At 38.8% G+C, this 17049-nt stretch overlaps 1 protein-coding gene across 7 annotated transcripts in view; it reads right to left on the reverse strand.

The window, feature by feature from the left end:
• Positions 1 to 17049, reverse strand: part of Sh (Potassium voltage-gated channel protein Shaker) — a 345233-nt gene that overhangs the window by 61578 nt on the left and 266606 nt on the right. For 6 of the 7 annotated variants that reach the window (XR_011238461.1, XM_069508966.1, XM_069508967.1 and 3 more), the window contains one exon: positions 1971 to 2088. Coding sequence is in view for 6 of the 7 variants with exons in the window: in XM_069508966.1 (XP_069365067.1) it covers positions 1971 to 2088 (118 nt within the window). In the remaining variant the exon portion in view is untranslated. Of the gene's footprint in view, positions 1 to 1970; positions 2089 to 5209; positions 5235 to 17049 lie in introns of those variants that run through there. The other variant, XM_069508970.1, reaches the window with a different exon arrangement.

The raw sequence follows: 17049 nt of genomic DNA on the forward strand, positions 1-17049 counted from the left end.
ACAACAATGGTGTTCCCAACATTCATACCAATTTTCAGCTCTATGTGAATTATTGTAACCTTAAAGGTCATTTTGACCGGACTATAATATAATTTATATTCCGTAGTATGAAATGAGCTTTACAGTAATAAGCCGTACCATATTTCATTAAATAGCTCTGTAACTTCACTTCTATCTCCGAGTATATTTATTGTTGTATAATAAAACGTATTGCCGCCTTGCAAAAACCCATTTATAAGGTTAAGTTTTAACGACTTCTTGCGAACTTGTACTACAGAGAGAGCCAGCGCGCGCCAGACCTTCGTTATTTTATAAAAGCCGAAAGTTTCTCTGCGTATTGTACCCAACACAGGGAGGAACGATCAGCGACTATGAAGTTTGGTTTATGGTGGCTTTGGGAGATAACCCCCTGCCAGACACCCTTAAACTTTTAAACTTTTAAGGTTCTGGCAGGGGGTCTCTATAATACTAAGTGTCTGGCAAAACATGACATAGTTTCTATTTACTATTCCGTAGAAAATTAAAAAAATTTGACTTTATACTTTAACGTACCTAAGAATTTCGACACCTTTATTACCTGTTTTCGCCCAAAGCTTCTTCATAGTCGCTGATCGTTCCTCCCTGTGTTGAAGGCAATACGCAGAGAAACTTTCAGCTTTTATAAAGTAATGAAGGTCTGGCACGCACTGGCTCTTAGTCCATACGCTTGGATATGAAGTTATAGTGCGACCCACGTAGCGGCATTTTGTGGGATTTAGACGGTAAAGAGAAACTTTGAAAGTGTGCTACCTGGAGAAATAACAAAACCGGTCAAGTGCGGGTCGGACTTGCGCGCTAAGGGTTCCGTACCATGGTACAAGAAACAACACTTTTTTTAATTGTCATGGCGACAACTTTGAAATTTTTATTATTGATTGTTATAGGGCAATAGAAATACATATTCTGTGAAAATTACAGTTCTCTACCATTAACAGACAGACGGACGTACGGATGGACAGCGGAGTCTTAGTAATAGAACCCCGTTGGCACTCTCTGGGTACGGGACCATAGAAAACAACAAGTATTTGCAGTAATAATTCTTTTGTTTTTTGTCAAGTGAAAATTTCTTTCGTCGGTGCGCGGATTTTGAGATGGGTGAAAACTTCAAGGTCGCGTCATCGACATGCAAATTTTTGGCCATGAAAAATTGATCTTTACTCCTTAGAAATAAAGTTTTAATTGAATTTCAGCTAAATTAACAGAAGTTTAAACAACTTCGTTGTGGTGTCTTGACTTGTAAAAAGGCCCAGCTGTTTTTGGAGTGAAAACTACTGTCGCCGGCATAGTAATATCTGTTAATAGTATTTCAGTAGCCGTAGTACGGGACAGGTTGAGATGGCACACGGGGTATGAGCTGGGGGGACGCCCCGCACACCCGAACGTCATCCGCGCTATCCCGCACCGGATCAGCGCAGGGACTGTGTGGGTATACGGCGCGTCCCCATCCCGATTGCGATCTCGACCTGTCGTGTACTATATATACAAAGTTAGTTTTAGTATACGCAAAAACCGAAACACGTCGTGTCGAATATTATTACATACAGAATAAATATTATACAAATAAGCTTGTTGGGTTGAGTCGTTGTCCCGCAAAAACATGGTCACCCCAAGCAAGCGACTGTGAGCGAAAGGGACGGCTAGCGTCGGTCGTGCGCGCTGCCTATGTCTCGTTAACATCGAAATGACGAAATAAAAATATGCCATCACCTTGAAACTTCAGTTTAGTGCTGACGTCACTAAAATGGCGGCCACGCGCATTAGCAATTTGCGGGACTTATACGTGATTCCGCCGTACTCAGAGTCGCTAATCGTTACTTAAGATTGAGTTAAAACTAGACAGATTTATGTGAGAGATATAGCTGTGTCTCGTTTTAACTAAACTTAAGTAACGAATAAGCGAGTCTTTGTGAGATTGTAGGAGAGGTACTCACATTGATCACGACCCTCTCGCAGAAGTCGTGGTCATGCTGTATCGGCTCAAATGTCACTACGCCGCCCTGAGGCGGCCGGCCCTGTTCTTCTTCTTGATTGCACAATTTCGGCAGCGACCTACAACAAAACACAGAAACATTATAAACAGCAAAAAAACTACGGCCACACCTGCGCGTCATAAACGCGCGATGCGGGAGCATCTGCGACAGACAATAGTTACCTAGAGACGTCAAGAGAGATGTAATCATTATTAAATCTACTTTTATAGATGGTGAAATAAAATGAAAACAAATGTTATTGTAAACCATTATTATAGGGATGTTGCCAACTATGTCAAATCGCGCGCTTAGTACGACAGCTTGTATGAAATCTTTTATGAAATAGTGGAATGTGACGTCACCATGACGTCACAAACATTTGACGTGCTATTTTCATTTTTATTGTTTATTTCTTGGATGAATGATTTATTTTAAAATTGTTGTTAAGTTTAAAATTGACAGAGGACGTGGATTTTATGTATTTTGGTACACTTTCTATCACTTCACTCCCATCACTTTCATTACTTTGGGTCACAAGGAAATATTACTAACCGAATTCCAAAAAGGAGGTGGCTCTCAATTCAGCCCGTTTTTTTAATGTACATCGATTTTTTGGTTTGCTAATAATAGTGTCCTTGTGCCGGCCCAAGAACTTTTTCTCAGTGTAGGTACGAAAGTTTTGAAATCAAAGGTTGATAGCGCAAACGAGGCTAAATGATGATGATGATGATAGTATCTCAGAAGCACGATTTTGTTTGAGGTCATAACGCTGCTTCAGCTGTGTTAACAACTACAAAGCAATGAGTGTCATACATGAAAAGAACCCGTGACCCATTTCGCCGGTATTTCAATCGCGGAGATTGTGGCCGCCATGAAAATTAAAATTAAAAAGTATTACTTCTTGTAAAATAGTACGGATCCCTTCGTGTGCGACTCTGACTAATACTTTTCTATTTGAGAGAAAAGGGATCGCCTTCAAGTGCCTTGAATTGGTTAGAAAAATGGTTTTGTATTTAAAGCTTGCTAAATATTGTTTTTAATCATGAACTATGAACAACTCATCGCCGGCCTGGGGGTCAGCGTTGCGGATTATGACCCTTTCACACGGCAGTCCAGTTTTTTGCAGGATCCCGTTTTCTGCAGGATCCCGTTTGATGACGAATGTGTATGTATGCTGGCGTTCACACGAGAATTCCGCATGCGGGATGCTAGCGACCATAAAAACACATTCGCCATCAAACGGGATCCTGCAGAAAACGGGATCCTGCAAAAAACTGGACGCCGTGTGAAAGGGCTGTTAGCCCGTCTAATTCTGAGAGGAGACCCGTTAGACAGCCAGGCTGACCCTTTGCGCAAAAAGTGAGGCAGCCCTTTGTCACCAGATGAAGCTATTAATCACGGTGAAATATCCCGTAAAAATTTTGGCCTCAGGGTCTGTCTCCACGGGAATCTGGATAAAAATGTAACTCTCTGTAAATGACATGTTTAACTTTACCCTTTCCAGCTGTTCACAATTCTTTGCAGCGCTCGCTGCAGTAGCGGGAGGAAATTGAGAGCGAACGTGCTCAGATTGTGTTATTTGAAGAGCTTTCAATATGATTTCTGATGCTTCCGTTCTATAACTCACATGTAAAAGTAAAGTGAAATATTCTTTACTAGATGATGCCCGCGACTTCGTCCGCATGGATTTAGGGTTGTAAAATCCCGTGGGAACTCTTTAATTTTCCGGGATAAAAAGTAGACTGTGGTTTTTTCCCGGGACCATCTATCTCTGTTCCAAATTTAGTCAAAATCTATTGAATGGGTGGACCGTGAAAAGCTGACAGACAGACACACTTTCGCATTTATAATATTAGTATAGATTATGGGTAGTGATAAACTTAGAACTTCCTATGTTATAATAAATGACTATGTAGAATGATACAAATAGGTATCAAATTCGATTAGCATTACATTTCGCAAGAATGTAGCGTTGCAATAACCTAAACAGAATTAAACCAGTCTCTAAAATAAGGTTGTTCCGAAAATAGAAGAGTGTGGTAAACGCATTGCGAGCAGAAACTCACAATAAATACAACTATAGAGCAAGATCCCACTGCCGCCAGACCTTCCTTATTTTCTGAGACACAAAATGTGTGGGATAGAGTAGTGTTAGTGTGTAATCTATAGAGCGCACTCTGGCTTAGCTTAGACATAAGACAGAGTCAAAACGAGACAGAGCTATATCTCTCGCTTAAATCTGTCTCGTTTTAACTCAATCTTAAGTCTGAGCAAAGTCAAAGTACGCTCTATAGAGCTCAGCCCTAATGTGTATTGTCCATTCATCGTAACTTGACACGTGCGGCGTGACTAATATTATGTTGGCACCATTGCAAATCACACAATAATAAACCCAAAGTACTAAGAAATAAAGAAACAAAGCAATGGTGCCAACATTTACTCCACGCGTCAAGTAACGATGAACGGACAATAGGTACTATTAACGTACGCAAGTTTGCTAGCTCGTGCCTTGGGTCAATTTATAGGTATCACCTACTAAAAGTACCTACCTATTAAAAAAATTACTTACTTTTCTTAAAGTCGGACTGCTGATTTTCATGTATATTTTATAGAATATCCATACTCCCATACTAATATTATAAATGCGAAAGTGTGTCCGTCTGTCTGTCGGTCTGCCTGCCTGTCTGTCTGTCTGCTAGCCTTTCACGGCCCATCCGTTCAACCGATTTTGATGAAATTTGGTACAGAGATAGCTGGCATCCCGGGGAAGGACATAGGACATAGACATACTTTTAATTACCGGAAAATCAAAGAGTTCCCACGGGATTTTTAAAAACCTAAATCCACGCGGACGAAGTCGTGGGCATCATCTAGTTGTAAATAATTAATACTTAATACTGCCAGATTCTTTTTTGTCAGTGGTAATTTCCGCCAGACGCGTTAAAACTCGCAAAACATAACCTAATTTTTATATTATGATACTCAGTGAATATACATAAAAATCAGCACTCGGACGTTAAGTAAAGTGAGTAATGTTTTTACATGCCTTCAGCAAGTGATATCTTTAAATGATACAATTTAGTAAGACGTACAAGCTAGTAAATCTGTGTACATTTAAAGTACACACTAGCTCCACTCTATCCCACATATTTTGTTTCTCAGAAAATAAGGAACGTCTGGCGGCAGTGGGATCTTGGAACACTAGAGACGTGGGATGCATCGCGACAGAGAACTACTTGGTATGAGAAACTAAAGTAATTCTATTGCAACAAGATAATAAATATATTGCTTCTGTTATTATTTAGTCATTTATTTATTTTTGCATTCATATAATCTAAATTAATATTATTTAAGTACGTATTAATTATCACCACTATATCATATCATCTTACAAATAAAATTTTTATGACAATCAGGAAGCGTAAAATTTTACCAATTCTGAATAAATAATTTGCAATACCCATGCAAAAATCACGTCAATCCGTTGCACCGGATTTGATTGGAGGACAAACCAACAAACCAACAAACCAATAAACCAACAAACCAATAAACCAACAAACCATCAAACAAAAACACTTTGGCATTTATAATAAGGGTACTGATTGCAAATTGCAAAAAAAATATGGCATTTCATTTATGTGAGCAGTCAAAATCACCGATAGACGTCCACAGCTGGACATAGGTCTCTTGTAGGGACTTCCACACGCCACGGTATTGCGCCACCTGAATCCAGCGGCTCCGTGCGACTCGTCTAATGTAGTCCGTCCACCTAGTGCGGCGTCTTCCAACGCTGCGTCTTCTGGTGCGAGGTCGCCATCCTAGCACCTTGGGACCCCAACGTCTATCAGTTGTACGAACTATGTGCCCTGCCCATTGCCACTTCAGCTTCGCAACCCGTTGAGCTATGTCGGTTACTCTAGTTCTCCTACGGATCTCCTCATTTCTGATTTGACCATTTACAGAAACTCCAAGCATAGCTCTCTCCATCGTCCGCTGAGTGGCTCTGAGCTTCTTATGAGGCCCATGGTTAGCGACAGTGGCGTGCAGGTCATAGAGGCATAAATGCACTGCTTACCCCAGTTGTATAGCTCAATGCAAATTTTACATTATGACCTGCCAGTAAAGGTTCCTTCCTAACTAATGCCTACCCTGGCTTCAAACCCTGTGCACGCCACTGGTTAGCGACCATGTCTCTGATCCATATGTCACAACAATCCATATGAAACAAGGTAAGTATCATCACCATCATGATCAACCCATCGCCGGCTCACTACAGAGAACGGGTCTCCTCTCAGAGTGAGAAGGGTTTAGCCATAGTCTACCACGCTGGCCATGTGCGGATTGGTAGACTTCACACACCTTTAAGAACATTATGGAGAACTCTCAGGCATGCAGGTTTCCTCACGATGTTTTCCTTCACCGTTAGAGCAAGTAAGCAAGCAAGTAGGTAAGTAGTATAGTTCAAAATAAATACCTACACTCGAGATGAGCGATATGTGCGATGCATCGCGGCAGAGGACCAGTGAACTACTGGAGTAGTTCTGTTGCAAGATAATAATTATATGAAATACACTATGCTTTCGTTTCCGATAACATATGAATTAATAAGCAGCTAGCAGTTCAAGTTGAAAGTCAAGTCATGGGTGAAATCATTTCATTTTTAGTATTCCGTACGTGAAAGGTACCAACGGGACACTATTATATTACCAATCTAACATTATTTTTTTAATACTAATCTAATACCAATCAATAAAATAAAATAAAATAAAAATCTTTTTTATTCGAATAAACTTTTACAAGTACTTACGAATAGTCGGATGCATCTACCACTGGTTCGGAATGCCTTTCCTATAAATCAATTACCAATCTAATATATTTTTTTTATTATCCAAGGAGAGTAGAGTAGTATAAAGGGCTCTCTCAAGATAAAAAGTCAGTGAGCGTCATTGACTTATATATACTTCGTATGGACAGGGTTATTGAACAAACAAAATGGCACCGACTCATTGGTGCTTATGCACCATCGCAACCTCAGTGACGTCTGGATTTCAAACGGGTCGTTTATTAGTATCTAAGAGGTTTTAGTCATTTATATGGGTTTACGTAAGAGAAAGAGCTCAAACTTACTATTCTCTGTGGATAAAGTATAAGCCTCCCCTGTCCGTTCGTCTATTAGCGGGCTTTATCTCATAAACCGTGATAGACCTAGAGTTAAGATTTCCATAAAGTGTTTTTCTATTGTTGCTATAAAAACAAATGATAAAAAACCAAGATGGCGAATCTCAAAATGGCCGCCATGTATAATTAAAAACAAATGTACACGGTGTTATATCTTGCACGATGACACGATGAAACCCTTTGTGTGGTAGTCTGACTCGCACTTGACCGGTTTTTGATGTATTGAAGTGATTGAAGGGATGCATTTGAACTTTAAGAATGGTTTTAAAAGTCAAATGGTTTCGGGTGTATTCTATAAATAGTATGTAGCAAGTTAGCGGGTATTTAGGTGCTTTCGTGAGGTGTGAATTAATAACCAGTTGGCAGTTGAAGTTGAGGCTCATGTCATGTAAGCAAACAGAATTATTTAATGAGCTACTTTCGATGTTAGTGAAAGGCGGTGCACATAATATTAATATGCACTTGACTTTATAGAAGGTTATCGGCAATGACTTTTAACTTTTAACCAAGACATGTTACGTTCATGTTACATGAGAGATGACGTATGAAATTCGTTTTCGCTCATAGAGTAGAAATAATCTTTAAATATTTAATAGGAAAAGGTGACTGACTGACTGACTGACTGATCTATCAAATTTGGCATGCATATAGCTATATAGAATTTATAATATTAGTATGGATGACATCTAGGTAAGACGCAATTTTTTCCCTGCAATACAAGTAGATGCAAACTCATATTCGAAGTCCATTTAGCATCAATAGAAAAGGGGTGGATTGATAAATAGAGCTATTTTTCCGAACTCTTTGCATTTGATGTTTCGTTTTTCCTTTATAAGTTGATTACCTCCAGTCAAAAGAGAGCTAAAGAGAGTTGATGGCAAGCTTTCATTTCAGTCCAACCTTTGACGCGGATTTGTTGCATTACACTTTAACGAGAGAATGTTCAACTTTTTAGGGTTCCGTACCTCAAAAGGAAAAGTAACCCTTAAAGGATCACTTAGTCTGTCTGTCTGTTGTTGTTTACTACTAATGTCATTACGACACTTTGTGTATAGTTAAAGTGTTGCTTATTAATCAGATTAATACATCATGATCATCATGATCAACCCATTGCCAGCTCGCCACAGATCACGGGTCTCCTCTCAGAATGAGAAGGGTTTTGGGCCTGAGAAGAGACATGTGCTCTGTAGTGAGCCATGATGATGATACGACACAGTTGGTCATGAAGGTCTGGGGCATCGACATCTCTTCCCAAAATTCGACACATAATTTTATACATTTCACATATTCGCATAACGCTTTTCAACCATCAATAAAAATGACAAGATATGCCCAAGCAGCATTTTTCACGGTTTTGGAACCAAATAAATCAGCGCCACCTCTTAGATACTAATGATTGAACGACCCGTTTGAAATTCAGACGTCACTGAGGTTGCATTGGTTGTTGCCATTTTGTTTGTTCAATGGCCCTGTCCATACGAAGTATATATAAGTCAATGACGCTCACTGACTTTTTATCTTGAGAGAGCCCTTTATACTACTCTACTCTCCTTGGATAATAAAAAAAATATATTAGATTGGTAATTGATTTATAGGAAAGGCATTCCGAACCAGTGGTAGATGCATCCGACTATTCGTAAGTACTTGTAAAAGTTTATTCGAATAAAAAATATTTTTATTTTATTTTATTTTATTTTATTGATTGGTATTAGATTAGTATTAAAAAAAATGTTTTCAACACTTTTTTAACGTTGGTTACAAATAATATGATAATATGTTTGCGCATAACGTCTCACTACGTCACTGAAGCATTGACATTTTTCAATTTGACATCATCTGGTATGTAACTTCCGGTCCAATACAAAAAGCAGCTGTTGTACGTAACATAATAACAAGAGTATAGCGCACGCGGACGAAGTCACGAGCATAAGCTAGTTATTAATAAAAGTCGCAATATAAAGGACTAGCTGATGCCCGTGACTTCGTATCGTGGATTTAGATTTTCGAAAATCCCATGGGAACTCCGTGATTTTCCGGGATAAAAAGTAGCCTATGTCACTCTCCAGGTCTTTAAAAAATCACCGTATTCAGGCACTCGTAACAAGCATAGGCATTACGTAGGATGCGAATATTAATCCTTCATAAGTGGAGTTAATTGTGGAGTTGGCAGAGATCTGAGAGCTCTCAGAGCGAATGAAATATCTTTAGTGAAAATATGCATAGGTAACTGGAAAATGTAATCTTCTATACTTAATATATATATAAAAGGAAAAGCTGACTGATTGACTGATCTATCAACGCACTGCTCAAACAACTGGACGAATCAGGCTGAAAGGCATGCACTATGGCATTACTTTTGAAAATTCAATCCCGACGGCAAAATTGGGGCTCGAAATTTATGTAGTCCACGCGGACGAAGTCGCGGGCATAAGTTAGTAGATATATATCTAAATGTAGTTGCATAAACAATGTATGTAGTCCGCGACAGATTGAGATTACAATCGGCACGTCACCCACGCTCGCCCTCACCGGGTTAGCGCGGGGGTATGCGGTGTGCGGGGCGTTCCCTCCGCGATTGATACATTGATATCATCATCATGATCAACCCATCGCCGGCTCACTACAGAGCACTGGTCTCCTCTCAGCGTGAGAAGGGTTTTGATCATAATCTAGCACGCTGGCCATGTGCGGATTGGTTGACTTCACACACCTTTGAGAACATTATGGAAAACTCTCAGGCATGCAGGTTTCCTCACGATGTTTTTCTTCACCGTTAAAGCAAGTGATATTTATTAAAACTATTAATTAAAACGCACATAACTCCGAAAAGTTAGAGGTGCGAGCCCGGAATCGAACCACTAACCACTAGGCTATCATAGCTTTTACATACATTGATATGCATATAGTGCATACTATTAAATGACAATTAGAAGGCTCTCTTTTAATATAACTTTTTAGGTTCCGTACCCGAAGGGTACCAACGGGACCCTATTACTAAGCTTCCACTGTCCGTCCGTCTGTCTGTCAGAAGGCTGTGTCTCGTGAACTATAATAGGTAGAGTTGAAATTTTCACAGAATGTGCATACCTGTGATATCTCCAAATCTCAAACGTGTCTATGAAGGTGTCTGAGTGGATACCCGTGCTCAGTAGTGATCCGGTGATGGGCTAATCATGATGATGATGATGATGACATTTAGGGCAACGCCGCATTGAGAGTTTTCACTACGCGATTGTATGTGCAGAGTTTAGTGACGACATATGGAAATTGTATAGAGCCGTATTATTATTGTTAGTTTATGTAGAGTATTGTAGAATTATTGTTAGTAGTTATTGTGAGTTTATGATTCCGTGGTTTCTCCCGGTTCAGGGTACCAGCTGAAAATCAGCGCTGTATGTTCTTGTGCAACAAGGCATACAGCATAATGCTGAGCTGACCCTTTTTCGGGCTGTGCCACACATGACTTCCACACGCCACGGTCTTGCGCCGCCTTAATCCAGCGGGTCCCTGCGACTCGTCGGATGTCGTCCGTCCACCTAGTGGGGGAGTCTTCCAACACTGCGTCTTCCGGTGCGAGGTCGCCATTCCAGCACCTTGAGACCCCAACGTCTATCGGTTTCACGAACTATGTGCCCTGCCAATTGCCACTTCAGCTTCGCAACCCGTTGAGCTATGTCGGTTACTTTAGTTCTTCTACGGACCTCCTCATTTCTGATTTGATCACGTAGAGAAACTCCAAGCACAGCTCTCTCTAGAGTTCTACCCCCACTATCTAGGGTCAAAAATACTAGGTATTAATAATAATAAATAAAAAAACTATACACAAGAAAATCAACCCAAAAGTAAAAGTTTCATCGTGACGCATACACTTTTTTTCTGGGGCAAACAATGTATCGGGGAGTGACCATTTCTTTTATCATTAGGAGGGGCTGAAAAATTCATTCATCATTCATCGCCTCTAGCGGACGTACTGTATACGACAGTTCAGTTGTTACAACGAGAAACGAGTAGAACTCGAACGATCAGCGGGAAGCGAGTGTATAGTTTCGATAGTTTTGTCGCCGGACTATAAGCGAGTGTGCAAGTGCGACGAGCGATTACTCGCGCCATTCGCCCGCGGTCACTCAGTAAGTACTGTGAAAATCTGTGCGCGCGTTACTCGTGTTTAAGCGGGCGAGCATCGCTGAACGAATATCGCTAAGCGTGTTTATTTTTGAAAGCTCGTCGCTCAGCGACAAAACTAGTAAAGCGAGTCGTCGCCGGCAGTGTGAACAGTCAGAGAGCAACTTTTGATATATGCATCTCTTTCGTTTACACGGTTTACACTGCTTTATAAAGCGTGACATTCAACTCTACTTGATGAAGCGGACATAACTATAAAATAGGAATAGAATATAGAACGCGGCAAGCTCTATACGCGACGGCAAATGCGGCAGACAGGACTGGAGCCCTGCGACATTGACATTCGAGGAATTTATGTATGGTAGGTTCATGTGTCATATCCATAAATGTTATAGGCGAGCAAAGGAAATACTACCTTCAATTTATTATACCCGTGACTAGGTTTGGTTGGAGCAACACTTTCTACTCGCTTTTTTATACAAACGTATATTAGAGATAGAGCCAGCGCGTCGTTCGTTATTTTTAACCGACTTCAAAAAAAGGAGGAGGTTCTCAATTCGTCGGAATCTTTTTTTTTTTTTTTTATGTATGTTCGATTACTCGAAGACGCCTGGACCGATTTTGAAAATTCTTTTTTTGTTTGAAAGGGTATACTTCAAAGTTGGTCCCATTTAAATTTGGTGAAGATCTGATGAATATCTTCGAAGATAGATACTGGAACTCCTCAACGGATAAGAGTAAATTGCTCGCGATCAGTGTAATAGCTTAGTAAACAGTAGATTTTTAACCAGTCATAGCATAATTCCATGGGGCCACTAAAAATTGTGAAATAAAAAAATTTTACAAAAAAAAAAAAAACCGACTTCGATACACAAGCACTAAAAATTGGAAAATAATTTAATTTATTACCGAATATATTATGTATACAAGAGTTAATATAGTTCGATAATAATATTTTTTGGGGTCGGTGCCAATGAGGTGCCATTGTGGAGTCTCATAAAAATATGAAGTCTAGACGATTCGCGCAGCTAAAGCTAATTGGCACCGGCACCAAAAAGTATTATTATGGAACTATATTAACTCTTGTATACATAATATATTCGGTAATAAATTAAATTATTTTTCAATTTTTAGTGTTTGTGTATCGAAGTCGGTTTTTATTTTTTTAGTAATTTTTTTTTTTATAAAAGCTGAAAGTTTACCTGCGTATTGTCCCCAATATAGGAAGGAACGATCATCGACAGTGAAGTTTGGATCATGGTGGCTTTGGGAAATAAAGGTGTAAAAATCTTAGTACATCAAAGTATAAAGTCTAACCCTCTAACAAATAAACCTGGAATAGCGGTGGAATAGTTATACTCTGTTTTGTCTTTCTCTGTCATCAGTAATTTGACATTTGAAGGAAAAAGACAAAACAGAGTAAGTATAACTCTTCCACCGCTATTCCAGGTCTATTTGTTAGAGGGTAATTGTTTTATATTTTCTTCGAAATAGTATTAGAAATCACGTCATGCATTGCCAGACACATTGTGTCGTGGCAATCCCCTGCCACACGCCCTTAAACTAGAAAAGTATTAACTATTATAACTTAATTTATTATTACTTTGTAACTTAATTTTGTTTACTAACTTAATTTAAAATTTTGTTAGGTACATGGAAAAAAAATAAAAAAGTTCAAGGGTGTCTGTCAGGGGGTTGCCACGATACAGAATGTCTGGCAATGCATGATGTGATTTCTAATTACTATTCTAAAGAAATTATATAAAAAATATATATATATTTCTGGTAGGTACAAACTAAAAAATCTGACTTTTTATTCAGATACAAGTTAGCCCCTGACTGCAATCTCACCTGGTGGTAAGTGATGATGCACTCTAAGATGGAAGCGGGCTAACCTGATGGAAGGGGTATGGCAGTTTTTATTTAACCAGAGTATAGCGATAGGTCCGTACAAAATGAGAACTCACTCGCCATTTTAGCTCTGTGTCAACTGTCATGTCAAAAGTACGATTCACCTTTGTAATAAGGACTAAAATCGTACAGTAGACACATAAAGTTAAAATGGCGAGTGAGAATTTAAAATGTATGCATTATGCCCAATTTATTATCGAGCGTGTGTCTTCCTGTGCTTCCAGCTTAGAAAAGCTAATAGTGATGGGCAACACTCAGGGCAAAAGAGCGAGAGGCCGCTCACCAACTAGGTGGTCCGACCAGCTAAAGGAGTCCAGCAGGTGTGGATTTTATCACATCGTTAAAATGGCCACCAACAGAAGCGGGTGGAAACAGATAGGTAATCCATTCGAGGACAGTTTGCCAGGACCACGATCTTCAGCGATGAAGGAACGACCGGAGAGAGAGAGAGTCTTTCTGTGGTTATTGTAGTTCAGCCAAATATAGCTGCCTATCTTTCAAATTTTGACAGTTGAAGGCCAGTTTATGCAGCTTTAAACAGAATACTTAATTTGATCGCTAAACCCAAGGTTGTATTGTATCTATGTATGTTTGTATATACTTTATTGCACCACAAAAACACAAATGACAGGTTACAAAAAGAAATCTTAATAAGTAGGTACAAAAAGGCAGTCTTATCGCTAAATAGCGATCTCTTCCAAACAATCTTAACGCTAGGGAGAAAACGAACAAATGGACAAAGGTAGGTGGTGTATAATAAACCTAAATACGAATACCTAAATCAGAATAGAAAATACATATAATTAATACACTAATACATACAAATAAAATATAATAGACATACATAAGACTACATAGATATATATATATAACATATATACAAATAGATTTAAATAATAAACTATGCCGTTACAGATGATAGCAATGAGATAGGTAATGATCTTTGACGTCAATTTTAAATTTTAAGGTTGGGGCTTTCTGTGGAAAGGTGGAACTATGTTTATACGCCAGCTATGAATTCGTAAAGCGACCACGTCTTACATTCGTGGCATTCATCACTTTAAAAATAGTTTTAGTGAAAACTTTGCGGGAAAACTGAAATATTATGCGGACTGACTGGAAAGACTGTACAATGAACCAAAAGCTTGATTTGATATAACATGCAGCATGCGACGCACGTTTTTGCTAGCTTGGTGGGTGGCTTTTCCCGCATGTTTAGCAGTGGGAGGGCGGGCGGTGCATATTGCATGCTGCACGTTGCACCATACAGATTTGATCTGTTTCAGCTGATTATAGCAAACGAGTTTTTTCCCACGACTTCATCCACGTGGACTACACAAATTTCAAACCCCTATTTTACCCCCTTAGGGATTGAATTTTCTAAAAATTTTAGTTAGCGGATGTCCACGTAATAATAGCTATCTGCATGCCAAATTTCAAACCGATCCGTCCATTAGTTTGAGCTGTACGTTGACAGATCAGTCAGTCAGACAGCTTTTCCTCTTATATTATGATGAAGCTTTTGGTTCATTGTATAAAATATAATAACGCCTGCTTCTTTACAACATTGGAAAGACTGGACTGTACTAGTTCATTCTGAATATACTATCTACTATCAACTGGGGACAACACGAACGTCTCGATGGAAGTTTAATCTATTAATGTTAAAAGTAAAAAAGACAACGTTTTTAATGTAAAAGCTTTTTTAGTGTATTAAAAATGAATGAAAAGTGTTATTTTCAAAATTTCATTATTATTATTATTATTTATTTATTTATTATTTAATTAGAACGGCCATAAAGCCAATTACACTAATTAAACTACGAGTACAAACTAACATAAACATACTTACAAAAATTGTTAAAATTATAAATTTTAAAAAGCAAAATTAAAAATTTTCACAAAAGTGATCTGACCCATGAGGTCAGCCCATTTGTCAGCAAATATGTCACAGCGAGGGGACTCCTTCAGCAGCGCGTTGAGCGCAGCCAAAGTGCGCGGTATGGGTGACCTGGAACGCGCTACCGTGCGACTAAACGGACTTACGAAAAATTTGGAGCGGTGGCGGAGATAGCTGTAATTAGAGGGTGCATAAACGCAGCAGACCTTGTCGTATTCATAACTTTGCAATAATAAAATGTGGATTACTGAAAATTGTTTTTGTGATATTACTTTTTGTTACACGAGTGCCCAAAAAAGGAGTATAATTTTATCGGGTAACTAGCTAATGCTCGCGACTTCGTCCGCGTGGACTACACCAATTTCAAACCCCTGTTTCACCTCTTTAGGGGTTGAATTTTCAAAAATCCTTTCTTAGCGGATGCCTACGTCATAATAGCTATCTGCATGCCAAATTTCAGCCCGATCCGTCCAGTAGTTTGAGCTGTGCGTTGATAGATCAGTCAGACAGTCAGTCAGTCACCTTCTCCTTTTATATATATATATATATTTTTTTTTTATTTTGTAGAGACAAACAGTTACAATTAGTTAGCTAGATAGTATATATATAAAAACACTTAAACCAAAGTAGAAGATATAGAAGAAGATATGTATTTGTATAATACAGGGTGTAACAAAAGAGCGCTGATAATACTGATGATTACTGATAGTGATATGATACCACAAAAAAACCGCTTATATAAAAAATCCTATAATTTTGTAAAAGTATATATTACTAGCAGATGCCCGCGACTTCGCGTAAAATTTCTAGTTTCTCATGAGATCTGAAATTTTCCCGCTGCAAAAGGTCTCATTTACCTACTCACTCAGTCTCACCTTAAGAAACGGAACCCAGAATAACTACCTAAATGCCAGTTTTCATATCTCTAACTTAAAAAACATAGGATTTTCATATAACCCTTCCACCCCCATTTTACTCCCTTAGGGGGGGAATTTAGTTAGATCCTTTCTTATCCGATACCTACCCCCTAGAAAGAACCTACCTTCCAAATTTCAAGTAAAAATAACAATAGTTAAAACTTTTCTATAAAAACTTTCCCCCCCTTTTTACTACCCTTAAGGGGGGAATTTGGCAAATTGAATTATACAGATTTTTATTATTTAAAGCTAGTAACCTAAATGACAATTTTCACGTCTCTAACTCCAAAAACATAGGACTTTCATACAACCTTCAAATTTTTCAAAACCGTTTCTTAGCTGACACCTACGTCCTAGAAAGAACCTACCTTCCAATTTTCAAGTTTGTAGGATTTATAGTTTCTGAGATTTCGTGAGTCAGTCAGTCAGTCAGTCAGTCAGTCAGTGAGTGAGTGGTATTTCTCTTTTATATATTTGGATTGCAAATAAAACATCTGAATTCTGAATGACGCTAGAGGTCAATGAACGTTGCGTAAGTAGACCACTCGGGAGTCAATGCCGCGTCGCAGGCAGGGCATTGACCCGAGTTTTGTACGCTATACATTGCGGATTAGAAAAATACTAAATCACTAAAACTACAAAATGAGGCAAATGGTTATTGGTATTGGATTGTGTTTAGGTAGTATAACAATAACGCTAAGTTTTTGCTAGCGTTCTACTTACTGGTTACAGCCTGTATGTATGAGATTATTTAATTTTGTGAATGGTAGGTATTACTAGTTTTTGGAGTTTTGTGATTTGAGAAGCACAAAGTACGAAAATAAATGTAGTGTCATCTATTTACTATGTTAATCTATGTAAACTCATAAGCCGCAAACCGCATCGGGAATGGAAATGACATCCTAGATACAGATAACCTAGTTAGGAGTCAGACCTATCACCCACGCAAATGGCCAACTTGTAACTTGAGTTTCCGTTTATTAAGTATTAAGGATCGATAAGGCCGCCTTTG

The sequence above is a fragment of the Maniola hyperantus genome, chromosome Z (assembly GCF_902806685.2).
Source record: "Maniola hyperantus chromosome Z, iAphHyp1.2, whole genome shotgun sequence".
In the NCBI taxonomy this organism is placed as follows: domain Eukaryota; kingdom Metazoa; phylum Arthropoda; class Insecta; order Lepidoptera; family Nymphalidae; genus Maniola; species Maniola hyperantus.